At 38.1% G+C, this 20206-nt stretch overlaps 3 protein-coding genes across 4 annotated transcripts; 1 reads left to right on the top strand and 2 right to left on the bottom strand.

Annotated features, from left to right (window-relative positions):
* Positions 1-28: 28 nt before the first annotated feature.
* On the bottom strand, positions 29-10378 carry adam8a (ADAM metallopeptidase domain 8a). The gene is given in 27 exon segments (XM_036574680.1): positions 29-689; positions 787-816; positions 818-862; positions 1664-1735; positions 1842-1898; positions 1995-2027; positions 2168-2351; positions 2928-3054; positions 3187-3244; positions 3246-3263; positions 3526-3603; positions 3732-3900; positions 4015-4099; positions 4272-4467; positions 4948-5037; positions 5582-5759; positions 5883-6022; positions 6465-6546; positions 6708-6877; positions 6996-7064; positions 7180-7242; positions 7355-7538; positions 8731-8807; positions 8900-8978; positions 9080-9153; positions 9868-9974; positions 10214-10378. Coding segments are annotated over 27 exon segments (2568 nt in total). The 5' UTR covers positions 10266-10378; the 3' UTR covers positions 29-638.
* Positions 10379-11547: 1169 nt separating this feature from the next.
* On the top strand, positions 11548-16024 carry znf511 (zinc finger protein 511). Of its 2 annotated transcripts, none has more exons than XM_036574679.1 (6): positions 11548-11796; positions 12034-12107; positions 13006-13207; positions 15317-15441; positions 15579-15755; positions 15850-16024. In XM_036574679.1, the coding sequence occupies exons 1-6, from the start codon at positions 11602-11604 to the stop codon at positions 15917-15919; spliced, it is 843 nt and encodes a 280-aa protein (XP_036430572.1). In that variant the 5' UTR covers positions 11548-11601; the 3' UTR covers positions 15920-16024. The 2 variants fall into 2 exon arrangements, with proteins under 2 accessions (XP_036430572.1, XP_036430570.1); XM_036574677.1 differs by having other exon boundaries at positions 15576-15755.
* Positions 16025-16805: 781 nt separating this feature from the next.
* msx3 (muscle segment homeobox 3) lies at positions 16806-20062 on the bottom strand. The gene is given in 3 exon segments (XM_036573480.1): positions 16806-18518; positions 19622-19841; positions 19843-20062. Coding segments are annotated over 3 exon segments (798 nt in total). The 5' UTR covers positions 19999-20062; the 3' UTR covers positions 16806-18096.
* Positions 20063-20206: the final 144 nt, after the last annotated feature.

Below are 20206 nucleotides of genomic sequence, written 5' to 3'. Positions count from 1 at the left end.
GAACAATACTGTGAAAAAAGATATTTTATTTATATTTAAAACATAAATAACAATTAATTAAAATATGTATTAGAAAAAACTGTTTAAATTCTTACAGTTAAAAACAATCAGACCAGCTGAGGACAATTAGGCAACATGAGAAAACATTCAATGGGTGAATTAGCCAACATTTGATTGCTTTTGTCTGAGTGCAAGAAGAAAGAGGAAAACTAAACCAGGACAAAAGGGCATCCATCTTAAAAGACTTCAGCAAAGCAAACTTACAAAATAAATGCATTTAATAACAGCCACCTGACTTTCAGAGAAACCTCTGAATGATATTCTTGTATTACATTTTGTCCTGCTTGGCAGAACAGGAAGATGCTACAAATACATTCATTAGAAAATAACTGAAATAATCGAGACGTACCAAAACAGTTCAGCTATAGCAAAATAGGAGCAAGTCCCTGAGTGCATACAGATATTTAATTCTGTCGAGGATACATTCCCCATCTTCTTCAACTGAATCTTATTACTCAGGTGCCAAGGTGGAAACAAAGTTTCAGTTGACTCATCCTCAAAAAGGCAGCCCCTGCAGAGGCATTAAGATTGCTCATGAAGCGTTTCCTGGTGCTCTCAGTGATTCACTCTGCATCAGATCATCTGAACTTCGTAGGGGGTTTCAGAGGAACCTTTGGGGGAGCTATTACCTATTGCACAGAAAAAGGGCATTAAACCATTAAAAACTAAGTGAAATATACAGACAATGAACAAGCCATGTAATCTGTGGTGCTCAAGGAAACCTACTTGAGGTGCATTAGATGCTAGTTGTGTGCCCTGATGGTTTTACAGGAGGCATTGGAGGTGATATTGGTTTATACACCTACAAAAGTGAGCAAAGCAGGTATAATTATGTACTGTCTGCTCCTCTTCAGGAAATCATTGTCTCTGAAGCTGTGACAGCAGCATGTGAGAAAGACACAAATGTAATAGAGCTCCACAGCTGGACTGATGCTACTATTTAGGAGTGGGAGGTGGCAATGTTAACTGGTTTGGTTACTAAAATAGAGGTGATGCCAGTGACTGAAAATGTACAGAGAAACTATATTAGGTTATCAAAATATCAAAAGTATCAAAATCTTAGTCTGTTAAAAGTGGAAGTATAGAAGCAAAAATATACTACAATGAAAGTCAAAAAGTCTTGATTTGAACATACTCAAGCATATGCAAGTAAAAAAATAAATGTTTAACTGATAAAATATTCAGTCATATTGGCATAGTTATGGACAATTTCATTTCACATTCAAATAAAATAAATAACAATAAAAAAGCACTAAAAATAAAAAAAAAAACTGGCAAAAGAAAAAAGTGAAGTACTAAGACATTTGAAATGCAAGTAGTAGTTTTTCTCTTGGAAATGTAATGGAGTGAGAGTGCAAGTATTCAATTAAAATAGTACTTTCAATATAAATACTAATCTTCCAAAATAATATTTTAAGTGGAAAAAAAATAATTAAACCATTAAGATACAAACAATGCCATTTTTTAGATTATCTTTCAACAGTTAAATTATGCAGAAATTTTGAAAAAATGGTGGAATTCCCGTTTAAGTATACTAACAGGATTCTATCACTTAAGCATTTTCCAACTTTGGGTGATATGTATTGTGATCATAAAGACTTACTGGTTTGGACATCAGAGGAGGTAGAGGTCTTGAAGGAGGTAGAGGTTTGGATGGTGGAAGCAAAGCCTTTGTCTGATGTAAACACAAGAACAACAAAAACAAAATCCACAACAAATTAAACAATAAAATATACTTAGCATCTAGTGCCATATGAGTAGCGGACTATTTTCATCCTTACCTGAGTAACAAAAGTGTTACTTGGAACAACAGAAGGTGGAATTGAAAGTTTTACAGTCTAAAAAATAAAGCATAAAATAATTGTGAACATAGATAAATAATGCACACAACTGTTCACAACGTAAGACTTTCAAAAATAACTACACTGAATTACCTGTTCCATTCTTGGTTCTGCTAACTTTGGAGGCTGTGGGCCAGAGGTGAGCAGTAATTAGTATATTATATTACAACATATTCAGTGCAGAGTTTAGAATATATCAGCAATATATTGCAATATATTGTGTTTCCCTATGAGTGTCTAGTTCAGTGGCTGATCAATGATCCAACCTGTGGTGGTGGTCTGCTAGGTGTAGTTGGGGAAAACAGAGGCTTGCAGGCTTGGGTTGCAGATGACTCCACAAAAGTGGGCTGACTGATACGCGGGGGCCCACATCTGGGGCTGTTCTTTGCACTGCTTGGCTGGAACACTGGGTTGGACTGACCTGAGTAGGTGTGTGTGTCCTTAAAGGACCTTTTGGAAGAAAAAGCACTCTTTTAAGAAGGTGTACTACATGTACATGACAGGATAGATAACAGCTGGCTATGCAGAAATTGATATTTAAAAGACCCATATCCTACATTTTTCTTGTATTTTATTGTTTTCTTTGTGGTCAACTTATAAAATCTGTGGTTTTACAAACCAAAAATGTCATAATTTACTTTTACATGACCTCTCTTTGTCTTTTAGGATTAAACAGGCTGTTTTTGTTACTGTGTCTTTAAGATTAATATAACCTGAATGAGCTCTGTTCTGATTGGTTACTCTGTATTGTGCCTCATTTAGAAAGCACTCAGTGCTGAAGCACTACTTTGAACTTCAATATGAATGGACAGGGCTAAATTGCTGTAGGCTGAATAGGTGGATATATGTAAATGAGTTCTCATGACATCACATAAACAACTAATTCAAAATTGGTCATGTTTGAAGCATAGTTTCAATGAAAAGACTTTAAACTGGGTAATAAATGTTTTTTTTTTAAATTGTAACAGTGTTTACATTTCATTCAAACTCCTTTGTTTCAAAAAAGTGAGGAACACAAATTCTGACCTTTGCTTGTTGAACAGTGTCTTTGGTTTCTTGCAACACACTGAGGCTCCAATAACTAAAGTAATCAGTAGCAGGATGACTATAGATGTGGTCACACCAATGATCACAGCCTCTTTTCCTGTCAATACTAACAAGACGTTAGCAAGAACCCATAACACAAACATGCATATTAATATGAGAGTAGGTCTCTAGTTTGATTAGATTGTGTAACATAAATTTTACATGTGAAAATGTGATATTTTGGTTGCAAGTGACCTACTGTCGGACAGTTTCACATCACAGTAGGGGGGAGCCCAGCCTGCATCACAGTGGCACTGATTTCTCATGGTTACACACCTATGATACATTAAAATAGTACAGTTAAGCAGTGGAAATCTCCATGGCCATCGGTTAACGCCTGCTGAATACTTCAAACAATGGACAAAAGGTCAGCTCAAAAGGGCATGCACTCCTATTCTCTAAAAGACCTTTTGCAAATTCCATTTTAAATAACTATTACGGAAACCTCAAACAAAGTGTTACGTAAATCAGCTCTTCATAATTTATCTTCTAATCTTTTCATCTGACACAGATATTAGAAACCAGCCGTGTCCCGTACCCCACGATTATTGCATTTTGCAGAACAGTTCTTGTTTTTGTAGACGCTCAGGTCTTGGCAAAGGTTGTTGTAGCACACCTGTAAACAAACAGATGAACAGATGTCATTCCTCCAAAATGTCAAGGAGACATCAGTGTAGCAGATATAAATGAAGTGTCTCCATCACTCTAAAAGCACTGCATACTATGCTGAGTTCATTCACTAACCTTATTTGTCCCACATTTGGTACCTGTTGGCACCATCCCTACACTGTCTTTGTCAAAGGTTTCCAGAGCTGTATAACACGTTTTCGCACCGAAGGTAGAGAGATATTTTTCCCTGGTTATTGGAAAATCATTTCCACCTGAGCAGTAAATTTTTCCACATTTGATGTGCCTAAAAGAAATGAAACATTTGTTACTGTAAAGCAAAAAATATTTTCCATTTACAGACAAGGCTTTTAAACAGTTTCAACAAAGACTAAATATTAACATCAAAAGCTGAACTTACTGTTGGTCACAGTTGCCAAATCTGGGCCTTGCACAACTTTTATCAAAGGTATTGTGATTAAAGCAATCTAAATCTACATCAGCACCTGGAAAGTGAAGAGATATTAAAATTGTAATAAATGAGCAATTTACTGATATGGTTAAATTTACAACAACAACAACAAATAATGATCCATATTTTAAGAGACCTAGCCATTACAACTAGGAATCATCATGAGAAAGAATGAAAGGGTTCTTCGATTGGCTTTGCAATGGTACCTGGGCCCCACAACGTCTTGCAGTGCTCCTTAAGTGTCGGACACTCGCCATTATAGCAGTAACCCTGGCCGTAGTTGCACGGAAGCCCATTCATCTTGTAGTCATCTTTAGGACATTGGGCTGATTTTCCAGTGCAATACTCCTCCAGATCACAATCATGAGCACTGCGTCTGCACACGCTGCCTGCGTCCTTCAGCTGGAGGCAAGAAAGAGAGGTTACTAACTTGTAAGCTCATAAGCAGACTTCAATTTGCTGTGTGTTTGCAGAATGGAAAAACAATGATAACACTTCATCAATTTCATGTCAGATAAAATGAACCCATATTTCCAGCTTTATTTCCTCGATAAACATTACTGAGCAGACCTCAGTCAGATGAGTCAAACTTTGACCAAGCACTCAAAGGCAAAGGTCAGAAATAGGTATTATATCACTCTGATAATATAATAAACATCATTCTAAGTCATATACATTGTAATTTTCTTTGTTAAAGGCAAACAAAGGAAGAAAGTAGTCTAAGTAATTAATATGCAGCCCACAAAAACATGAAGCTAAAAGTGAGGTCGTAGTCTATCCAGAAATCGTTGCAGAATAGATAAAGCAATCAACATGATCAGCACCTTAACATCAGTTTCTAATTCAGCTTTATGTGAGTGAATGAGGGATTTTTGTTTTTACCTGACATTTTTCACAGCATTCCCCATGTGCACACTTTGAGCCCTCTGTCAGTCTGCAAGTGGTGGCATTACAGCAAGGGTTCTTGCATTCCTGCATTAATTGAATCATATGAGATCATAAATACAATACAGCTACCTCTCTCACATTCTCAAAGCTACACTATGTAAGTTATGAGGATTTGGAGACCTCTCTGGCGGAAGGACATTTTGTAACATTGGTTGTGCCTCGGACTAGCATGCAGACTCAGTAACTCTACTACTTTCCATTTTTTGGCATGTTTCACAAATTTCTCCCCTACCTCTTGTAGTGCCTAATTCCATCCGCTAGCTAGGACTCCTCCAATCACATGATACTACTAGCGCTAGGAGGGTGAAGGATAGTGGGTGAGGGCTAGGCCGCTTGCCACTTATGCAATGTCATTGAACAACTCTAGGATAGGTAGAGCCATTCTACCCACCCAGAGAGAACAAGGTCAATCATGCTCTCTTGGACTCCCAGCCGTGGATGGCTATGGTATCATCGGAAATCGAAATTGCGATCCCCCGATGATAAGCCAAAACTTAGATGGTTGTGCAATTTTAACCACTTAGCGCAGCTTTAATAATACTGAAAGAAAGTATTTTGTATGTCTTACCTCCACTGTTCCACAGTCGCACTCCTCGCCTTTTTCCACAAAGGCATTACCACACACCGGACCACCATACAGATCTTCTTCCTTTGGAACATTCAGCAGGCAGCTGCTGTCATAGTTCTGCAAAAACATCTCCAAAGCCATTTTACTGCACGTGCTGAAGGCTTCAGGGTAGACAAGTCTATTGGAAGAGTGAGAAAAGAGAAATTACAATCAGAACAAATACTCTTTCTAATGCTTGTGCAATACTTGTGTTCTATCTAATGTTGTTAACAGAGAACTGTTATGAAATGTTGCTTCTTACCCAATACTATCTTCCATGATACAGCCCTGGCTAGATCTTGATGAACAGCCACAGTTTGGCTCATCATGTGACATGCCCAGGTTATGGCCCATTTCATGGGCAATGGTGGAGGCCACGCCGAGAGGATTTATACTGTGGTCCTGGGAAGCAAATATTTAGAATTGCTGTAGTGATGTCTCTTTATTATTGTATCATTTTATGCTGAAGGTATTGTTCATTGAAAATCAGCCATCAGTGCTTAAACTATAGTGAGCATCAACTATTGTTCTTTAAAGGAATAATTCACTGACAAATAAAATTTACACATTTTCCCCGCTATCCCAAAACATAACTAGTTGTTCCTTGCTTTAGTTTTGCAGTGGAGCTTTGATATAATGTCATAGAAGTCTATGAGATGTTAGGTGACATAGACTTCCATTTATTTTAAGCTACATTAGCCTTGTAGCTCCAGTTCAAAGTAAACGCAGCAAAAATTCAGACCCCAAACGTGTCCATGTACCATTCCTTTCAAGGACAGTAGATTGTGCTGATTGTTGTTGTAGCACTGAAGACTGATACTGTCCCTAAGTCCATAAAACAAACCTCATTAACAGCTCCAGATTTGGGAGAGCACATAGCATTTAGAGGAGCCAAACCAACAGTTGACCCGTCAAAGTCTGTTGCGCTGAATTATTTAAGAAAGGAAAAAAAAATATTGAGATCAATATGGAAAATGTTAAAAACACTTACAATGACCAGATTACAATTATGACAACACAGCAGAAATGCAGAAATGTGTCAGATGTCTTGCTTTAAACAAAACAGAATAACATACGAATTACTCACGTAACAAACTGGGCACTGTCGTGCTTCTTCCTTGTCAGGAGGTTAGTCTGACGCCACTTTAAAAATCTGTCCAGCATGAGGTTCGGCCCAGAACTGACCTCAATCTGATCTCCCCTGGACCACACCTCTAGTCCCACTAACATGACACGGATGTTCAGATGACGATACAGCTGCAGAAAAAGTGTTGTAAAATAATGTATTATGTGCTTCAGAAACAAAACATTATCATAAATCATGACTGTATGCCATGTCTTTATAATGTCAAACAAAACAAAATGTATGTCTTACCTTGTCTACATGATTAGCGACTTCAAGCATTCTCTTCTGCACATCCTTCAAGCTTCCAAATTTGTTGTACTAAAATATAGATATATATTTTACAAAATTAAAGTATTAAAAAAAATAAATCTTGGACATTCCTCATACACACACACACACACACACACACACACACACACAAAAAAAAACTCACCTCTTTATAATCAACTACCAAAACCATCTCAATAAAGCGCTGTGCTCCAATGGGTGCCTTGTTCTAGGTAAAAGTGGAAAATTGTGTTAGGCTCACACAGCAAGAGACGAAGTTGCTAAATAGACTGTATAAAATTAACTGAAAGTTGCAAAACATGACCTATTAGTTCCAGTACCATGTTTCTGCTGTTATACAGTCCAGAAAACCTTGGTCCAAGGTCGTACACTGTGTCGTTTATGTACTGAACAGCTGCCCTCTTAGTCCTCAGGTGCTCTTGTTTGTAAACTGCATGGTCCCCTTTCAGAGACTTCTTCAACGGCTCAATCAGATAGACCTGATTTTCCGCTCTCACAAACCCTCTGCAAAAGATAAAGTTGTGGATTTATAGTGTACTGTTTGTATAGTGTACATTTGGCAAGGGTGTATTTACAGATCATTCAGGCCTTTTCAGATCACAAAATTAGCTGATTATGTAAAACAGTAAAACTGTATCTTCTTTACCAAAACAGATCTTTAGTGTTTCCCATAACACTGTAATGTTTTAGTTTTTCATTTTCAGCCGTCAGTTAAAAATAATGCATGGTAAATAAAATTTTTCATTTGCTTTAGGAAGCATTTTTTTCGTATACAAATGAAACCCACCATGACTGATGTGATAACAGGGTAACAAATTATCCATATGTAAATCAACCTGAAGAGATGACTGCAAGTAATTTGAGTACTTCCTCAGGGAGCAGATGGTAAACCAGATGGTTCCTTAACTAATAGCAGTCTATGTAAATACTTTCTAAATGTCTACACACTTTCTTTGTGCTTCTACAGTACTACTATCCCACTGCTTATGTTATGATACTGGCAAAAAAACTCTTCTTTTTTCATAACGCTACTGTACAATAACAAATCATTACAGCCTATTAAACCATTCTGTTACAGGATTTTTGACTTCATAGTTACTGCAGTGAGTTTACTATTACTACTAATAAAATAATATATTACAGTGACATGCAAAGAACAATGAAAATAAATGACATTTTTTGTTTTCTGTACAGCACTTTTTGTATAAAAAAGATGCTAAAAGTTTTTGAATGGGTAATAAAATTAGAGTCATTGGCTTCCCTTTTTTTGTATCTATGCTCTCAAATAGACTAGAGACATATTAACATATTCAACATGTGTACTGAGGTCACTTCAGAGAAATAGGATTTAAATTAGCACTATAGGCTGTGATACATACTTTCACATGATATCATCTTGAACACAACACAACATGAAATCAAGCTTTGCAAATGTTGTGTAGCTCATCTCTTTAGGTCTCATTATAAAAAAAGCCTTAAACTGTATTCACTGTTCATATCTTTATTGTACAAGGTCACTTTAACACTTTTCAAATTAGCTTCTGCATATACATACAAAATAGGATAAGTTGTTATCATATAACGAGGTAAATCTCAAAATAGGCCAACTGAAATAACAGTTAGTTTTAAAATATATGATAATTACACATGATCAGCCCAATATATAGTGTGTCCTTTATGACATGATCTGTCTTACCTCATTCCAGAGCACAGGCCAACACTGACTGAGGAATCCTTTACATTTTGGATATGTCCCTGATAGTAGCAGTGATCCTGCAGAAAGAAAAGGAGAGACCACCGTTAATCAAACACATTAATACTCCAGAGCTTCATAAACACTTTTCTTAACACTTTAACTGTCTTACCGTGGTAGATGGAGGCGTCATCACCTTCATCCCATCTTCTGTGTAGTAAGTCAGAGTATAGTGCTTTCCTAAGAGCTCCCTGCAGTGAAAGCAAAGCATGAAATGGAAATGGGGTTAATAAGTTTTAACTCTGTGTGTGTGATATTATTTTTACATTTGCTTGAAAAAAGATTTTCCCACCTGTTCCTTTCCAGATATATTGTGAAGTTTTTCCCATCAACAGCTAAGGCATATTCAGCTGTGTCAGGATATTTCTGTTGACATAAAAGAAATCATTATGTTATCATTATATATCACACACACACACACACACACACACACACATATTCATATATATATATATATGTTTTATATATATATATATATATATATATATATATATATACATAAATTACAGTAGTAGTTGCATTCGCTTAGTAACATAGTTGCATGTGCTCAAGTAAAATATTGATGGATTTGTCCTTTCTTGAGCATTTTCAAAATGAACAACACTACCAGTCAAAAGTTTACCTACTCCTAGAAGGATTTTTCTTTATATATATATATATATATATGTATATATATATATATACTCTGACAAATCCATCAATATTTTACTTGAGCACATGCAACTATGTTACTAAGCGAATGCAACTACTACTGTACTTACTATATATATATATATATATATATATATATATATATATATATATATATATATATATACATATATATAAATTTCTAAATCGTACAATAATAGTGAAGACATCACAACTCTTAAATAACACATATGGCATTAAGCATTGACCAAAAAATCTCAAGTAGCTTCACGAGGAGCCACCTGGGGAAAAAAATGTAACTTTATTTTATAATTATTTTTTGTTATAAAGATGTATCACTTTGTTTTAACTAACAGGCTTCATTTCCTGGGTTCTACTGTAAGTCTTTAAGTCACTCAGTTCTTCAGCAGTAATGAAAGAGAGTCACACCTGTTGAGAAGAAACGCTCCTCTTCATTCGACCTTTTAGGGGCTGAAGCTGGACAACATCATAGTGCATCACATGGCTAAGACGTGGATGTGCAGCGGCGCAAAACTCTGAACAGAAAAGTCCAAAAGAACATTTTGTGTGTTTTTTTTTATTATTTATTTATTTTATTTTATTTTTTTTTGATTAAGTAAGTCTTAATGTATTACTTTTGTGATATTATTAGATTTGCTGCTGCTAATATTTTACTGCCCTTCACACTAATCCACACCCGACTACCGGCAGCACGTGCTCAAACTGCCCCCCAGCTTTCACCAACCACAGAAATCACAGCCATCTTTAGACTTACCCCAAACTGAGACGTGAAAAAGCAGTGATAAGAGTAATCCAGTATAGTGCATCGTTCTTCTGTCAGACCTCTCCACTGAGTGAAAAGAGCCGGACTCCGAGGAAGTCCACTTATTCAGCGTTCTAGTATTGCTCCGCCTTTGTGTGGTGAGTGTGTGTGTTAGAGTGTGACCTCTTCATCCGGTAAGAGCAATGAGCTCAGTCACTGAGCCAACCACAGCCAGCCAGCCAATGTTTCTCAGAATAAAGACATCAGAACAATTCCTGTATTATCTGCGGATGACCATCTTCGGAACTAGTCTAGTCCACTCTGTAGCCTTCATACAATATAGTGACTCCGTATAGCAGTTCAACATATTCTGCCAACAAATACAGGAAACACCATCTGATCCCAGCTCAGTTATCCATCAGACTTCATACTGTACAAATCTACAGGAGCAGAACGCACAAGAAAAGAGAAAAATGGGTTCTTTTGGTTCCCTGGCTGTAGTTCGTCGGTTTGAATCAGAACCAGAGAAATACGAGTAAATGTAATTTTTTCCTGAAGTTAAATTGTACATTCAGACCATCAGAAGCCACGTTACTGTGGATAACGGTTTTTCAAGGCTGGAGGGAAAAGTGTAAGTGCAGCCTTAGCAAACTGACTTTTGCTGCCACCTTGTGGAAACATTTCGCCACCTAAATCGTCAGGAACCCCTAAATTTGATCACATAAAATTATAGTAACTATTTATCACAGATCGTTAGAACAAAAGTAAGGGGATAAAGCGAACCATATTACAAATAATGTTCATACAGGTGCAGTGGAGTTTGGTGATTACCAACAAGATTTCTTGAGCTTATAATAACGATAATAACGATAATAATGATAATAATAATAATAATAATAATAATAATACTGTGAGTTTTTTTCTACAGCCCAAGGTATTTTAAACTGCGTAAGGACAATTATACATTTCTACTGGAACAAAAGGCGTTTCATCACTTGATCATTAAGAATAAAAATATGATGACCCCATTGGTCTTATCTCATTTTCTTGTCAAAAAACAATTTCTTTCAGGCTCCTATATAGGTTTTTATATATTTTTATTCTTTTTTTAATACACCTATATTGCTGTTACAATAATATAGAATATAGAAATATAACAAAATATTTATTTATTTATTTATTTGTCAGTTATTCAGAGTATGTGCTTGCAAAATGTGTTAAAAAAATCGAAATACTGACATCTGGTGTCTGTAGTTCGGAGCTGCGCTGTTCGGGGTCATTAGGACCTGGGAGACTCCGCAAAGTGACCAATCAGCTGCAATGACGTTTCAGTGACGTTTCGGGAAGTCAGCCGTGCGTGTGTGTGTGAAGACGGGCTGTGTTTGGAACGGTTCAGCGGTATGTTACAGTCCAGTCTGGTTCAGCTTTTAAACGGCTGCGATGCAACAAAAATCGATATTCATACAATACCGGTCCTCGAGAAGAGTGCGGAGATCCAGTCTGTCAGTGGAGGAGAAGGAGCAGAGGAGAACACCTCACCCTTCAGATTCACACCTCACACAATCCGATTAGACAAAGATGATGGGTTTTTTGAAGTATGTATCTTTCTCAGCGTTTTACTGGATGGTTCACTGTACCATAGGCTTGACAGCAATACCCCCAAAATCCCAGATGTCTTTATGTTCCTGATATTCCTTCACAGTAGCTTGTTTTGAGTGATCAGCGCATCACCAGGTTGTTAGCGTTAATCGAGTCTGATTGAAAAGTGTGATGAGAGGAGTTAGCTTGCTGTCCCCTCAGCTGGCTGCACTAAGTCTGGTTTTCCCCGACAGGATGGCGATGTGCACCGGCATTTATACCTGCAGGATCTCGTAACAGCTCTTGCGGATGAGACCCAGGCGCCTAAGTGAGTGTTACTGACTGCACATATAGTTCACCTGTTCACTGCGTCAACCGTTACAACCGTTATGATCGTGCCAGTGTTGTCATGGTGATTTATGAGTTATTTTCTGCATGAGTGGACATTTACACAGTTAAATCAGTGTACACTTGTTTAACTCTTTACTACAGTTATGCAGTACACATGAAAACATATGTTCATGTTTTTTGCTAAGGCTGAGCTCCATACTATTTACTCCTATTTTGTTCAGCAGTGTGCAGTGTCATTCCTGTAAGCTGTTGCCATATGGCAACAATTATATTTTATCTTTATATATATAACCCATGGTGTCCAAATTGGTTTCATTCATGAAAAAATTAAATTCCCCACTTGTATTTTGATTTTTTTTCTTGAAGTAGTTGTGTATTAAAATTTTGACCTCAACCTGTGATATTTGTGTGATTAAACAGATGTACAGACTGCAACAGGAAGGCATATAATCACATAAAAAATACAATGTGATGTTTTCTGTTTCCTAAAGAAATACAAAAAGGTGTTTATTGTAATCAGTTAAACAGTTAAAAGAAAGCAATTGTTGCCATAGGGCAACACCATGCAGTAAAGCATTAATTATTGTAATCATGACAAAACGTGATATTACTGGTTAACATTTCCTGCCTGCTGATGCACAGTGATGTAACAAAAATTAGAAGACACTTTGGATGTGAGCAAAAGTCACTAAACATATCTTTTTTTAAAATGGTACGGTATAATGAATTGTCCTTAATCTGACCAGGGATGTGAACTAACTCAAAAAGGTCAGTTTTGATTTTAGGTTGACTTTAAAAAGCCTGTGTGCTGTAGACAGGCTCAGTCTGTATTGTTTTCTTGTCACCACATTCATCTTTCTGTAACTTTCTTGCAGTGTTTCAGAGTTCAGGTGTCACATTGCAGGCTGTAAGCAGTTATTTGACACTCTTGAGGGATATGAGCACCACTACAATTCACTCCATCGTCATGTATGTTCCAACTGCAAGCGCTCTTTTCCATCAAACCATCTACTGGACATACACATCCTGGAATGGCATGATTCCCTCTTTCAGGTCATGGCAGAGAAACAGTGCATGGTAATATAAATATTTGCATTCATGTAGTGATTAAAGTAAGAGCATAACTGCAGTGGTTGCATTTGCACAGCTGAAATATTATCAGCTCAGGTACTCAGTGTTTAACATTACAACATTCTGACACTGGATTATAATACAGTATTAAAAAATACTCTATTAAGGTCAGTATGTCCTTATAATTCAGTGTCAGAATATTACACTGACTGGGCTTTTTTTTCTAATGTCATTTTTTCTGATGTCAATTATAAATTCCAGGGGTTGTGATTTTTGGGGCTTATTTTGTTAGAAGGTTGATGCTGCAGGTGTTGAAAAAGTTCTATCTGAGATCATTTATCTATTTATCTATCTATCAGAGCCAGACCTATTTCATATACAGTACTGCGCAGAAGTCGGAGAACAGCCTTATTTAATTTCATTTTTAAATTTAATTTAAAATTGATTTAATTTACAGTCAAAACAGCCATGAAGGACATGCTATTAATTAACAGATTTTCCAAAATTGGCATAAATGGATAAGGCTATAGAGAAAATGAGACTCCTGCCAACCATGCTAGACCTGGTAAACCACCAAAACTCACCATAACATGAAGTATTTAAAGCTTTAATCTTTGAGAGAGAGGAGAAAATGAAGCTCCACTCTTGCTTCAGATCTGTAAAAATCCACAGATGTTTCTGTCCATCTTTCCACTGTGGGCTCCATGCTATGAGTCTGAAAGGATGTGTAGCTGTTAAGAACTTTACATTAAATGGGAAAGTAAAAAGAAGAAAAAGTAAACAGACAAAAATAAGAATATTTGCGTATTAACCAAATAATCTGATGTTCTCAGGACAATAGACTGGCAACACCAGAGTCCAGACCTCAACATCATTGAATGTGTTCGGGATTATTTGAATTGTGAGAAGCAGATAACTTGTAAGACTGAACTTGAACTGGTGATATGGGAAAAAATATCCTTGCAGATATCTTGTGAAAACTGAAAGCAAATCTCCTGAAAAGAATGGATGCTGTAATGAAAGAAAATGGTGGACACATTAAATATGGAACATTTTGATGTGATACAGAGGCATCTGTGTAATTTCCTGTTCAATATATGTTTTCTGTTTCCTGACCTTGGAAATGAATAACTTCTACTTAAGGACTGTTTTGACTTTTTTATATGAACAGCGTTCTGTAGAATCAGAACATTTTAACACATAAAATATTGACATTTTAAATAAGTCTCAGCCTCAGAATCAAAACTCATATCAAACTTAAAAATATCTATTGTTATGGATTGTTAACATGAAGTGCTGTACTGGATAGAAGCTGGACATTCTCGGGTGAGTTTGCTTTCTTCTCACAGCTGCCTCTTATCCACAGCTGATAATCACATTACATTTAGAAATGTTAATTAACCTGAGCAGCCAGGCTAATAAGTTAGCAAACAGTAAAACCAGATTACAAACCAAAAATAGTTTCTACTTTTGTTCTGTTATGAATTATGTGTTGCTGGCTGTACGAAGTAACAGTCTCTACAGAATGTAAATATTATCGACCCTCTCTCCAGGAAAGCACAGAACAGAGGACTGTCTTTGTTTTACTCTTTTTCTTAAGGAAGGGAGTTTGCTAGAACAGATACAGTACATTCAAATCAGAATCATTACAATGAAAGACAATAACTCATAACAGTGAGTGGCCCATTGCTTTTACTGTCTAATTATGCTCATGGGACACTTTTAAAGTAAGCCAGTTTTTAGTGTGAATGCCATGTAGTGCCCAATACAGAACTATCTTTGTTAACAGCGGGAAATATTTATCATTCGTGATAGTCTGCAGCTGATTTGTGTAGATTTTGCTGCCACCCTTTGGAGATAGTGAGTAAGTTGAGTCTGAGTGTTTTTGAGCAGGGAAAACTTTAGTTGCCACTCTTTCCTGTAGGATCTCTTGATGTATGCTATATGTAGGAAAAAATAGTAACTGTGTTGTTGCCTTGCAATGTATTTTAGCATCCTGATGGATTAAAAGGTTTTAATATAGCCTGATTTTGCCCACATACCAACAATGGAAATAATCGCTTCCTATTAAAACAACTGTATACTTAATCTGTCTATTGTAATATTGCTTTTCAGTATCAGTGCTTGGTCGAGGGATGTGGACTGAAATTCCGGACCAGCAAAGAGAGGAAAGATCATCTGATCACAGTCCACAGCTATCCATCAGACTTCAGATTTGACAGAACTAAGAAGAGCAAAAGGTAGGACATCACTTAAATATTAAATTCACTCTACGAGTGCTGGAAATGCATCACCATTACTTTTGCATCTATTTGTATTTTTAATTGTGCTTGTGTAATGAAAAGTTTGGCCTTTTTTTTAATTCATGGTTCAGCAGAACAAAAGAGAAAAAGACTCTTAAGCAGAGGGAAGTTTGTATGGTGGTCTCTGGCAGTGCAGTTAATCAGCATGGAGAACCAGAAAATAGTGAGGCGATGGATGTTTCGCTGCCCCAAGAGTCAGAGAGGCAGGAGCTTGTGCCTCCTGAGCAGCAAAAACCACGTTACTCATATAAGTGAGTATTTCTCAGACTTTCTCTTTATATACCATAGAAGAATGGCAGTAATTTTTTTTTTTTACTTTTTTTTAATTGTTGTGCTTTTTTTCAGAGTGCCATCCTCGATTTGCTTTGGCCAGGGCTCAGTAAGAGGCTTTAGAGGTGGAAGAAAGAAGAAGTAGGCCAGACCTTTTATTTATTACTTAAGCACATTATATTATATGATGTGATGATGTGTGCTCAGAGTGATGGCAGTATTTTTACAATAAAATTAGCCAAAAAACACATTAATGTGGTGCACTCTACTGCTTATACCAGCAACTTGCACATAACAGCAATACATGCTGAAGATAAGGTTTGTCAAATCCTTTTCTTGTAGTGCCAAAACTCCTAGCTCTTTTCATTTTGCCTTAATATAAACTGTAAGAATGTCATTTCTCCCTTATCTGTCACTGTTTAATTAGACTTCATCAATTCACACAGCTCAGAAGTGTGTTGCAATAAATGACTGTTTCTGATCTGTAGTTCACATTCTGTCTTTATGAGACTCTGCAGCTTTTCAGAGCAGATTCAAATGATGGAAACATGATCTAAATTTCATCTAAATTGAGTTTATTCTAAACAACTATATTTCAATATCTAATGAAGAATACTAACAACTTACATTTACATTTTGAGCAGAAATTAATTTATTTAAAATGCTAAACCTACATGAATTTTGTTTTTCAGCTCAGAAATAAATAGATCTGCAATAGAATTGTGAGGAATTAGATTTACGCTAGTTAGCAGTGTAATGCAGTATGTTAAAAGTTTACTCTAAACAACACAAAAGAATGTAGTTTAAATTATTAAAATGTAAAAACAGCATTGTAGACAAGTTCAGGGATTAAACCCTTCAATCTATAAGTGATGCGTTAAATAACAACACACTTACTTGCTTCACCCGTTTTAACACGTGTTATATTGTTTTCGATCCAACACATTCTGTATTAAAAGTAACACGAATTGTGAATATCTGTAAGTGTGTATAGAAATATTTCAACACATTTTGTGTCAAAAGTAACTCAATGTGCCTGGTTAGAGACAGAATGTGTTGTTTTTTTAACACATCGCTTTTTAAACGTGTTTAAGAAATACAGTTCATAGTGCTGCGTCTAAAAAATAGCCTGCAGAAAAACGACACACAGTTCACTTGTTCCAAATTTATTTTTCAATACAAAAGATTATTTTTTCTAATTTTTATGTACAAATATATACAATAATTTACAGAAGATAAATGTAAACACAATGTATAAATATCAGCAATTCTATTCGTAATTTCAAAGGTGGTTGAAAATAGCTGGATGCTAATATATACGCTTATTTACAATAATAAAAAAAATCTAGAGGTTATTTTACAGTCTATCGTACTATAGCGCGGTACATAGAGCCTAAAGAAGTCCAGGCTAAACCAAACCCAGTGAAAGCATCAGGTTGGGGTCACTTAAATCCAATCAAGCGTTAAGAGTCTCCAATGTGAGCTCGATTAAAAAAAAAACAAGGCTCAGGATTTAGATTTCTCATCACTTGTTTTCTGCAAAACCAGATAATTAAAACCAGAAAATTTACACAGAAATGTGTGTGATGGTTCTCTCAGTGTGGTGTTGAGAATCGCTGGTAAGAGCAACAGTGCGGATGAGCGCGAGCTGAGGGTCATGGACACTCTCAAAAGTGATGTGGTAAATAACAACATGCTGACTTGTGTTACCCGTTTTGTGTCATACTGTTTTCTGATTTGACACAATCTGTGTTAAAAGTAACACAAAGTGTGTTTTCCGTAAGTGGGCGCAGAAATATTTTAACACATTCTGTGTCAAAAGTGACTCAAAATGTGTCCCCGACTGAACGCGTCTAGTTAAAGACAGAGAGTGTTGTTTTTTTTAACACATCTGTTTTTAGAGTGAGGCTCTTTCTGATCAGCTCACCAATATTTGTTTTTTTCACTTAATTGTTTTGTTTAAATGCAGGGCTGCAGTTTACCAGATTAAACTGTCCGATTAAACGGACCCTCTTCCTCTGACACGGTCAGTTTCTGCACGTGTTTGTCCGCAGACATTAAGAGATGAGGCTTATTGAATCATTTCTACCAGCACATGTGACAGATGATATCAGGCTCTGTTCTTGTTGCGCTATAAGCAACAGGTTGGATGGTTTTTAAAGGGAGCAGCTTTGCACCGAGTCCTGAAAGCGCTTTTCTGCACTGCATTATAACCTGTCGCCGTTTTGTTATGGGCCTGTGTAACTTTAGGAGAGTTAAGTTGGTCCATTTTTGGACAGGAAATACAAATTCAGCACAGCAGTCTCGCAGTGATGCGCTCAGTTAGGACAGATAGTACATCCCGTAGGTCACAGGTCCACCGAACAGTCCGGGCAGGGGCAGTGCGGGCCGCGGGAAGGCCGCCGCGTGGCCGTACAGGCCCGGAGAACCCGCGTGCGCTCCCGCCGCCAGCGGGAAGGGGAGCGCGAGCGCCGGCAGCACGGGCTTGGCCGCCAGCTTGAGCTTCTCCAGCTCGGCCTCCTGCAGTCTCTTGGCCTTGGCCCTGCGGTTCTGGAACCAGATCTTGACCTGCGTCTCGGTCAGGTTGAGCGAGCTGGAGAACTCCGCGCGCTCCGCGATGGACAAGTACTGCTTCTGGCGGAACTTGCGCTCGAGCGCCAGCAGCTGGGCCGTGGTGAATGGAGTCCGCGGCTTGCGGTTGTTCTTGTGCTTCCTGAGCGCGCACGGAGACGGACTGGAGTGTCCTGTAGGGAGACAGCAACGGGCCGAATCAGCAAGAGCACCATCGGGCCAAAACAGGTTACAGAGACAAGGCATTTCTTACTCCTTAAAGAATCCCTGCACTCTCAGAACAAAGAGTACTGAACTGTCACACTGGGGTCGCTGGGGTCTTCAGTACGTTTATTTAGGGAAGAAAACTGTACCAGATTCCATTGCAGTTATATTGTTTAAGCTGTATTGACTCCACACACTCTGCCTCGACTCCAGCCTTTTTATTTTATTGTCCTAGTTTCAAACATAAAAATAGCTTTTTCCTGAGAATGACTTGTTTAATGTATAAAGCTGGACCTTAATGTTGTACATTTTCAGGAAAAAAGGTACAAAACTGTCACTGGGGCAGTACCCCTCGTGTCACTGGGGTGGTACCCTCAAGGGTCCATCTCAGTACCTTTGAAGATAATTGTACCATAATCCATTGAAATTATATTTTCTAAGTTATATTGACTCCACACACCCCGCCTCGTCTCCATGCTTTTTATTTTATTTTTTCTGTTTTAAAACATTAGGTTATGAAAAGGTACAAATGTATTCTTTTCCACTATGAAAAACTTACTTAAGGTACACAATTGGACCTCAAAACTAGTGTTGTACCTTTGAGGGCAGGTCTACATGTTTATACCTTGATGAACGAATCATGTACCTTTTTTATGACTGTATAATACTTAAGGGGGCTCGGAGATGCGCTGATTGGCTGTGATTCAGGCACAGTGTGTTATGGTCAAATGGGGCACTCATGCCCCAGGCCCTGAATGATAAGGGAGTTTTTTATTCAATTCCCACTAAAAAGTTGCTTACTTAATTTAATAACTTTGGTTCATTCAGAATGAAGCCACCAATAAGCATCGCAGTACTAGTGGAAAAATAAAACAAGTTAAAGTGTCCTCTTATTAACTGGAACAAAAACAAGTTAACGTGTCCCCCTGTTGTCTGAATCCAGCCCTAATATCTCTGTCTACAACAATTTGTCCTTTCACTCTTATATAAATGAAGAAATGTTCTACTTAAAAACATGTCCCCACACTGAACCCCTCAGAGAGTTTACACTCTTTTTTTTCCTGACACTTACTTGGCGGGGAAGTGTACGGAGGGCTCTGAAACCAGCCTCCTCGTGTCTTCTCCTCGCGCTCCTCCGCGCCTCCTCTTTTTCCCGGGTTTGTCCCGCTCTCCAGCGCCGCTTTCCTCTCCGCGTACAGAGCTGAGGGGGAGAGCCGCAGGCGCTCCTCGGCCCCGGGCGCAGGGCTCGTCCCACCGGGTTCCGCTGCGGGATATGAAGTCCTGGAGGTGCCCTCTGTCTGATATGAGCGCCTCCACGCTGAAGGGCAGGCTCAGCGCCTTGCTCTTACATCCCCTCGCCGCGCTACTGTCGCTGGCCTTCGTCTCCTCCCCGCCGTCCTGGAGAAGTGGTCCTTGCACGGAGCTCATGGTGGACGGTAAAGGGGCCATAAAACTCCGAAACACACGCCGCTCCTCTCCGCTGCTGCTCCGTGGCCCCTCCGCTCTGCTCCGCTCCCCCTCGGCCTCGCGCCGCTCCCACCTATAAAACTTCCCCGAAACTTCGCCTTTTGTTTTTTTGACGCCGCCGCCCTCCAATCGGCTCCGCGCTGTGCCCACGTGACTTTCCCCGGCTCTCGTTTCGATTGGTCGGCTCGGT

The sequence above is a fragment of the Colossoma macropomum genome, unplaced genomic scaffold, assembly GCF_904425465.1.
Source record: "Colossoma macropomum unplaced genomic scaffold, Colossoma_macropomum, whole genome shotgun sequence".
Lineage (NCBI taxonomy): Eukaryota > Metazoa > Chordata > Actinopteri > Characiformes > Serrasalmidae > Colossoma > Colossoma macropomum.
This window is presented reverse-complemented; position numbering and strand designations above follow the sequence as displayed.

What these genes read in the sequence shown, in the direction of transcription:
- znf511 (XM_036574677.1), top strand. Translation starts at nt 11,602, where the DNA reads ATGTTACAGTCCAGTCTGGTTCAGCTTTTAAACGGCTGCGATGCAACA. An exon ending in AGAACTAAGAAGAGCAAAAG is followed by an intron (nt 15,442 to 15,575) that starts GTAGGACATCAC and finishes TTCATGGTTCAG; the next exon opens with CAGAACAAAAGAGAAAAAGA. An exon ending in AAACCACGTTACTCATATAA is followed by an intron (nt 15,756 to 15,849) that starts GTGAGTATTTCT and finishes GCTTTTTTTCAG; the next exon opens with AGTGCCATCCTCGATTTGCT.